The 8,951-nt window shown below is 34.4% G+C and overlaps 1 protein-coding gene across 1 annotated transcript; it reads left to right on the top strand.

Moving 5' to 3' along the window:
* Positions 1 to 885: 885 nt before the first annotated feature.
* On the top strand, positions 886 to 2,076 carry LOC110098791 (aspartyl protease family protein At5g10770-like). The gene has a single exon (XM_028694984.1). It carries the CDS (start codon positions 886 to 888, stop codon positions 2,074 to 2,076), a length of 1,191 nt encoding a protein of 396 aa, XP_028550817.1.
* Positions 2,077 to 8,951: the final 6,875 nt, after the last annotated feature.

Below are 8,951 nucleotides of genomic sequence, written 5' to 3'. Positions count from 1 at the left end.
GTGCCCTAAACTAAATTTTTACTCAAAATACTTTCCAAAAATTCTATGTTTGGAAAGCTACAAGCATATTCTAACTTTTCATAACTCAGCATTAGTTGTTATGTTTATACATGTTCAAACATAAGGCCAAATCTGATGGCTGACACCTTGCAAAAAAAAATTGATTGATAGCAATGCAATTAATAACTTTAGATTAAACTAAAACTTAAGAAAAAAAATCAACAAGTTGGTAATATATGAACAAGCTCAAGAAATAGTCATTTGTTTCCTTCTTTATAGGCCCAAACCTATATTTGATCTCTTCCTCAAAAATCTTATCTTCCCTTAAAATAATTACATATAATATAAACTAAATTCATAATAACGCCATTATGCTTAATAATTCACTGTCTATAAAGCCCCAGCTCTGCTTGGCTTTCACCTTCAATTTATCCTAAGCAGAGGCTCAAAGTTCTATTCTCATGGCTACTTGTTTATCTCTACTCTCCTATTATATTCTTCTCATTATGTTCTTCTTTTTTCTTCTAATAGAAAAAGAATTTCTAGTATCAACGCAAAAGCTTGCTGGAGAACAGCATGTCATTGACGTCAAGTCATTATTTTTGAGCAACTCTTGCTCCGTGCCTAATAAAAGTTTGTGAAATATTTCAATAATTTCTTAATACCTTATTACATATTATTTTTTTTATATAATAATTAGAATAATAATACATCATACATAAATTAAGTTCATTTGATATATATTTCAAGCTTAAGCTCATTTGATAAAAATCACGAAATTAAAATATTGCAAAAGAAAAAAAAACTCAATACTTACAATAATTAGTTGTTTCAATTTTGACAGGCACAAGCCCTTCCAAGCTCAACGTGGTCCACTTGCACGGCATGTGCTCGTCGTGGAAACACCAAGGAAATCCGTCACCTGTGAAGCTCTTTCGTCAGGACCAAGCTCGCGTAGACTACATCCAACGCCGAGCATCCAATGCCACCACCCTCCAAAATCCTATTGGCGACTCTCTTTTGGCAAAAGTTCCGACAATCATCGATTATGATATTAGTGCCTATAGCTATATCGTCAACATAGGATTAGGCACTCCTACTAAGTTCTTCTCACTTTTGCTTGACACAGGTAGCGAACTCACTTGGACCCAATGTGTCCCTTGCGTTAACTGTTATTACCAAAAAAACCCATTTTTTGACCCAACACAGTCCTCCACCTTCACGAACATCCCATGCAACTCCAACTATTGTACCCAACTTCCTCGATTTGATTGCTCCTCTACCTTCACCTGCCTATACGAGCAAATATATTTTGACTATTCTAAAACTAATGGTTCCTTCGTTAATGACACTTTACAATTATCTAATGATATTATTTACGAGTTCCTCTTTGGCTGTGGACATAATAATGCTGGAACTTTTGGACATGCAGATGGGTTATTAGGCCTTGGACGGGGTGCTGCTTCAATTATTTACCAGACAGCTCAATCATATAACAAAATATTCTCATATTGTCTACCATCAGGGCCCAATAAAATTGGATATCTTGAACTAGGTAGCTCAGTACTTGGTGTGAAGTATACATCGATGCTAACCAACCCAGAACTTCCATCCTTCTACTTCCTCAATCTCACTGCCATTTTAGTTGGCGGTGAAAGGATTGACCTTCCACCTAATGTATTTAGTGGACCTAGAACTATGTTGGACACTGGCACAATATTTGGCCACTTGCCACCCACTGTCTACTCCGCCCTCCGCAGCATTTTTCGAAAAGAAATGAGCTATTATCCGATGGCCCCGCCAATATTCAATCTTGACACATGCTATGACTTCACTAACTACACAGATGTGGTGGTGCCAGAGATTTCCTTGATCTATAATGGCGAAGTGACGACTGACTTAGATTTCTTAGGGATATTATACTTTTTTAGTAAATCTCAAGCCTGCTTATCCTTCGTTTCAAATAAGGATGATAGTACGATTGTGATCATCGGTAATATGCAACAACGTAGATTAAATGTAGTCATTGATGTGGGGAACTTACAAATTGGATTTGGGGCTAACGGTTGTACCTAGTGATGGATTGAACAAGATGATAAGGTTTAATGAAATGTATTGATGTAGCTAAATTGAATAGTTTATTTCATGTTGGTTATAAAATTGGGGTGTGCGGAATAATAAATGTAGTCTTTAAAAAAGTTCATGTGTATCCATGTTTTATGAAATATTTAAATATTAAAGGAAGGCAACTATATCTGAGTTGATGAAAAGAATTAAGATGTGTTTAATTTCTTTAAAATTAAGGGAGAATGATGAAATTATTTGTTGGAGGTTATAATTTCTTTGCAAAAGAGCTTATTCTTAAAAAAAATGAATACTGCTTGTGATGTTTTTTTTTAATGTCATATCCTTACAAAGTAATACCATTACATATTTTTCTTTAACTTGATCCTTTTGGTTCTCATTTTGGATTGAGTTTTGTTTTTTGTTATGTTCTATAATTGGAAGAATTTAAGGCTTATGAGTTTTTCCAACCCATTAGGCCATACAACCTAACACCTTCAATTTTAGATTCAACCAATTCAATATTCCTTAAAAATGAGGACATTTGACTAATTTATGAAAATTCACATACTAATCACTTGTGCAACCTTAGAACACAAGACCTTTGGTTGAAGCCAAAGATCTCAACCAATAGATCATTGAGATTTCATAATAATCAGTTATGTGATTTATATTTTTATAATTTTTATGATTTTTTTTATAAATATTATGCCCCCACTCAAAATTTATTTTGACTACACCATTATACGCATTCATCATGTATTTGTATGTTCATCCATAAATATTATACAATTCTTAAACCTATGTTCATCCATAAAAAGAAATTGTTCTAATCTCCACCTTAGGCTTTAGCAAGTGGGGCCAAAGGCATTGACATTGAAGAACTTTCCAAGGTGTCTTAAAAATTTTTTCACCTCATTTGATTAGTGATATAATTTTATATGTTACAAACACATTATGCCTTTTTAATAAAATAAAATGCCAAATTAAGGGGGCATGAGTATACTAATACTCACTTTTGATTACTTTTTTTAAGTTTTTATACATCTTAAGATTTCAATTATATAAATAGAATTTTTATATTAAAAAATTAATTTATGAACCATCTAAAATTTAAGAATTTAAAATTATAAATAGGTAATGAAGAAATATTGACAAAAATTTTAAATTAATTAATTTATGTTTTTGATTAAAAAAATTATAACTCTGCCACTATCAAAGAGAAACTCTATATCACCAATAAGCTCCTTATGATATTCATTTAGAGCACTAGTATTACACAATAGCACTAATTTTATTCCTCGATGGATGTATGCTTATCAAAGACTATTAGGACTACCAAGGTGTCGTTGAGACCTTCTTTTAGTACATGGAGGTTGAACTGGACAATTAAATGAAGTATGTTATTTGCAGGTTGAGAGATGGTGCTAGTGCTAAGTGGGCACAATTTTTTTCAAATGAGACACAAAGAATGGAAATGACGGATTTTGAGTTATTATAAGATGAAATAACTTTCGAGGGCTCATTTACTTCCAACTTATTTTGAGCAAATAATTTACTTGAAATATCAAAATATTTGTAAGAGGTCATAGTTCGTTCGGGATGTTAAGCCCTATGAACTTAGTCCCAAGCTAACCAAGAGGGGGGTGAATTGGTATTTTAAAAACTATTTTCACAAAGAATAAAAATTGCATAAACCAAAACACACCACTGAAATAAATGCGGAATTAAAAAGCGCGGAAGCAAGAAAAAGAACACAGAAATTTATAGTGGTTCGGTCAACTCGACCTACGTCCACTCCTTGGAGGCACCCCCAAGTATTGCACTACAAAATGTGACTCTCCTTTATCCCCCACGGCTAGGCAGAGAAGCCCTCACAAGAACCTCCTTTTTGCCACCCCGGCAAGGCAGAGAACCTACCTCCTTTTGCTTCCTCCTGAAGCTGGCAGAGAACCACAACCAAAAGCAAACTCCTTACCTCTACCGACCCTTCCACAGATTAGAAACTTCAGACGAAAGACAAGCAGAGCGATCCTTGAAGCAACCCTTGTGAATCCCCTCACAAGCTCCCCCTCACAAGATCCTCTCTCTCTCCCTCTCTCTCTCTTTCTCTCCTCAAGGTCTTCTCAGGTCAAGGCAGCAGCCAAAGGTCTTGAAAAACGTTGAACAAGAGCTCTTTAAATAGAAGAGCTCAAGAGGAGCTCATTAATTGCAAGTTGCCGACATTATCGTCCAGGCCGATATGGACATCGGCCTGGCCGATCAGTACAAAACTCAGAAGATCGGCCAGAGCATCGCCCTGGGAATAGTCCTGGACGATTGAAATTTTGGCTTGTCGCTCGGCCGCTCTCCTGATCGTGCCGTTGATTAGTTCAAATCAGGAGGAAAAATCGTCCCTGTAGCACGCCCTGTTTTGACTTCTGGCCCGATATTTATCGTCCTAAAGTAACTTAAGGTTTTTGACTCAAATTATCCCGGCCGATCCTGGCGATCGTCCAAGACAATATGATCGTAATCAATTCTCTTTAATTACTCATTTGATTTCCTTGTCAATTTAGGCATAATTTGTGTAATTTCGTCCAGGCGATCCTTGAACTGTCTGGCCCGATTTAATGTTAAAAATACAGTATGCCTAATGTGTCTATGGCAGGCTCTTCCTTCTTCTTTGAGCTTAATCGTCCTGGCCGATACACATATCGTCCAGGCCGATATGTTAATGAGGCTGATTAATTAAGAATCCTGGATTAGGAGTCTCTGTTTATAACTGATCGTGTCCCAGGACGATCAAGGGATCGGCTTGGCCACATGTGACGCAAAAACAGAGGATTCTAGAATCACTCAAGTGTTTGGTGTGTGTGTAGGGTTACTTAAGTATCAGTCTTTTGAACAATACAAAGAAGTCTTAAAAGGTGGAAATTAAATACATACTTGACGGTCACCACTAAACCTACCTATCAGAACTGTTCTTCTTGATCGTCCGATCTTCGATTCCTGCAAAGTTTAGAGCAACAACGTAGTACAGAGAAATAGTATTTGTCAACTATGCAAAACTATAAGTCGATGAATAAAAATTAGATTTGCAACTAGAGGCTATTATGTAAGTGAATTATACAAAAGAAGTTCTTAAAGCGTGAGTGCATGGAACATCTAAATCAGACCCATCTTCAAATCATTTTGCATGATATATTTGAGGTCATAACATGATGTTAATGCACTAAATTGGATTAAGTTCAAAGTGTCATTATCTAATCTTATTAATTTTGGTGTTGTAAGCCAAATACAACTTCACTCGGCATTCATAATTTGCATCAAACTCATAACCATAGTCACTGAATTAGCTGTGGAAGGTAATAATCCAATAACACTACTAAATTCTTGTAGCGTCGGCGGCAAACCAATCCACCCAACCATCTCAAGCTATGATTTAATCTGGATATATAAATGGAGACCAACCTTAGAGTATAGACCTTCTTAATTGATATGCCTATTTGAACATGTTAGGACAATTCAATATGCCTTATTTTTGTTTAGTTGCTTTCATTTTTAGGTTTTGAAGGGATGTAGATTGCCCAATGTAGTCTTCAATGTAACATTGCTCCAGCAGATGATCATGACTTGCTTGAAGTGGTACCATAGTTGTCAATACACATATATATATAAAATTAATAAAATTGATTCAAAAATAGTGAATATAGAAGAAATTTATGATTGATAAGATAATCAATAATCTTGATAATTTTTTTTAATTTCATAATTAATGTAATCTTATATTATATGTACCTTATGTGGAGTATTTCCTATCTGATCATTATATGAGCTAATACTTTTTCTGATTTTTTAGATTTTTTAATGAATTTTCTTGTCAATTTGATTAAAAGATTTATTTTAATTTCAAGGTTAAATATTGAATGCATTGTTTAATTGAATATTATTTATTTTTATTATTTATTGTTATTTTATGAGTTTAAAAGAAATTTATGATGATGATGTGCTTTATTATATTATATTATTTTATATTATTATTATTATTATTAATTATTTATATATTATATTATTTTGTATACTTGTTGTTTTTTTAGTTCTAATTTATTAAATTTTAGAGGTGCACATGAAGGGTTTTCTAAAATATTTGTATAGATATTATTAGTTGTAACTTTATGTGTTTATAAAAAAGTATGTGGGGACTTTTTAATTTAATTGAGTTTTTAATGAAGTGTTATTAGTACACTTATAGTCAAGTAATGGTTGGAGCCATTTGCTTGTTTAGAACCAAGTACCACACTCTATGGAGACCTCATAGGACTAAGAATTTGAACCTAATTCCTAGGTTGACATGTATGATGTAGCTAGGGGGAATTAGTAGGTTTAAATGCAGTTACGTGGAGTTGGAATATTGCTATTAAACTTATTCCAGAGAAGGACCGTAGGTCATATTGACCCAAAAACACTATAAATTCGAGTGTGTTCATTATATATATATATATAATATATATATATATATAGTATATATAATATATATTATATATATATTATATATATATATATTATTATATATATATATATATATATATATATATATATTTATGCACTTAATTTTTATTCAATTATATGTGTGGTTGAGTAAAAACCCTGCAATAAGAACAAACTTGAGTTAGAAAGAGAAGTTCCGGGAAATTCTAGAGAGGGATGTTTGATTTTAAATTTATGTCTTAGGTTTTTTAGGCGGGGTTTATGAGGATCGCCGGACCTCCAACCTTAATTGGCCGTCGTCCACCACTGGGTGGGCGATGATGAAAGTTGGCCCAGTGAAACTAAGATCTGGATAGATGTAAGGCGTTCTTGAAGCTCAGAAGAAAATGAATAATTGTGCTTTGGTTATTAAGGAAAATGTTGCAATGGGTTATGTTAATATCTCTCCAGTGGATGGAAAAGGTAAATCCATTGCTATGTATGTTGATTGTAAGACACCTCACATTTCATTTTCAAAGGATTTTCTGCCATTCAAATTTGACCATGAGGCGTCTTCTTCTGGTATGAAAATTTTTGTTAACAAATTTGGCAATTCAAATGCAATCCCTATCATTAGCGGTAGTGTGATAAATTACGAATGCCTCTAATTTGGTTAACAAAAATTTGCATATTAATAATGTCATGAATTTGGATGGTAGAACTCCTTTACTGAGTGTGGATCATATCTCTTTTTCTTCGGAAAACGTGGAGGCTATTAGTATTTCAAAATTGGATTTAAAGGATGTTCGCAATTGTTGTGATGGTGAGCTAGGTAAGGGTATTCCTGAGACTGTGGATAGTTTTTCCATTCCTGCACTCGAGAGTCAGCAGAACGCTGGCATGCTGTTAAACTTTTTCAACCTTTCGTTGAAACAAATTCTCAAAAGGCTTCAATTTTCTATTTTGGTGAAAGTTTTTGGTAGCAATATTCCGGTCCATGTTATTGCGGAGGAGCTTCGCAGACAATGCTTACAATATGGTAAATTCCAATTGACCATACTTGGTCTCGGGTGGGTTCTCTATTCTTTTTTTTGAAGTTGGAGTTATGGAAGAAGTCCTGTTGGGTAGTCCTTGGTTTATTCGAGGACACATTGTGAGACTTGACAATTGGTCACTTGATTTCTCACCAACATCTCTTAAAGGTTTAACTTTCCCAATTTTGGTAAGAATGCCTCACCTTCCTCTTTATTTTTGGGATGAAGTCAATGCTTCTCGTATTGCTTCAATGGTTGGTACCCCCTTATTTTTAGATGTCAATATGTTCCAATGAGGGAGGAGAGAGTTGCTAGAGTTTGTGTTCGTATTGCTCAAGACAAACAACTCCCTTTGGGAATATGGGTGGAAGGGATTGAAGGAAGATTTTTTCAAAAGTTAGACTATGAGAAAATCACTACCTTTTATTTTACATGTGGAAAAATTGGACATCTATTTAATGATTGTGGTATGGTAGGTAATACTGATGTTATTGGGAGCTCTTATGTTCCAAATTCTGAGAATATTGGAAAGGCAAAATCTGATCCTGGTTCGGATAAAGCCTATGGTCCTTGGATCCATGTTTACAATGGTAAAAGGAGAAAAGTGGCTACCTTTTCTAAAGAAAACCGAGGTAGAGGGTTGAATCCGAGTAGTGCTCCAACTTATGTTAAGAAAATTCAGGTTTTTGAAAAATCTCGTACATGTCCTTATGTGACAAGTGCTGATGATGAAACTACTCATGTATCAAATGGTTGTGAAGATGAATTGGGAGTTCAAGGTCAAGATGTACCATCTATTGGACAAAATATGGAAAAGGTTGATGTGAATTATGAGTCCCCAAGTAATATGGTTCAAAAGATTACCACTCCTTTTAGCTTAGCTAAGGAGCCTTTAATCAATCTTGCAAACAAATTTTCAATTCTTGAAGAAGATAAAGCAGGTGATATTAGTTCTGTGAAAGAAGTGTGCTTAAATGAAAAGGACGATGGAGATTTGAGTGATTTGGAAAGTTCCCGTTATTTAGAGAAGAAGTCTTCTTCTATTTGAAGAATTAAACTCTTAAAAGAGTTAAAATATCTTGGTAATAACAATGTGCAGGCTCAGAATAAAAGAGCTGATGGTGTGATGAAAAATGCCAGTCGGAAAGGTCCCACTAACTTTGTCATATGACATCCATTATTTTATGGAATTATAGGGGGGCCAAGATAGGTGAGGCCTCTCGTTATCTGAAGGAAATAGTTTATGATCATGATGTGATGTATGTTGGGCTTGTTCAAATGATGATGGTTCAAGAGGATTCCCTGGAGCAGATTACGATTGCAACTTCATGGACTCTTTCTAAGGGATTGGATAAAGAGGAATGTAATTGTCTTCCTAGATCATTTCCGGATGGTTATACAGGG

The sequence above is a fragment of the Dendrobium catenatum genome, unplaced genomic scaffold (genome assembly GCF_001605985.2).
Source record: "Dendrobium catenatum unplaced genomic scaffold, ASM160598v2 fragScaff_scaffold_621, whole genome shotgun sequence".
NCBI classification, from domain to species: Eukaryota; Viridiplantae; Streptophyta; class Magnoliopsida; order Asparagales; family Orchidaceae; genus Dendrobium; species Dendrobium catenatum.
This window is presented reverse-complemented; position numbering and strand designations above follow the sequence as displayed.

Excerpts from the sequence above, each read along its gene's own strand:
- LOC110098791 (XM_028694984.1), top strand. The coding sequence starts at position 886 with ATGTGCTCGTCGTGGAAACACCAAGGAAATCCGTCACCTGTGAAGCTC.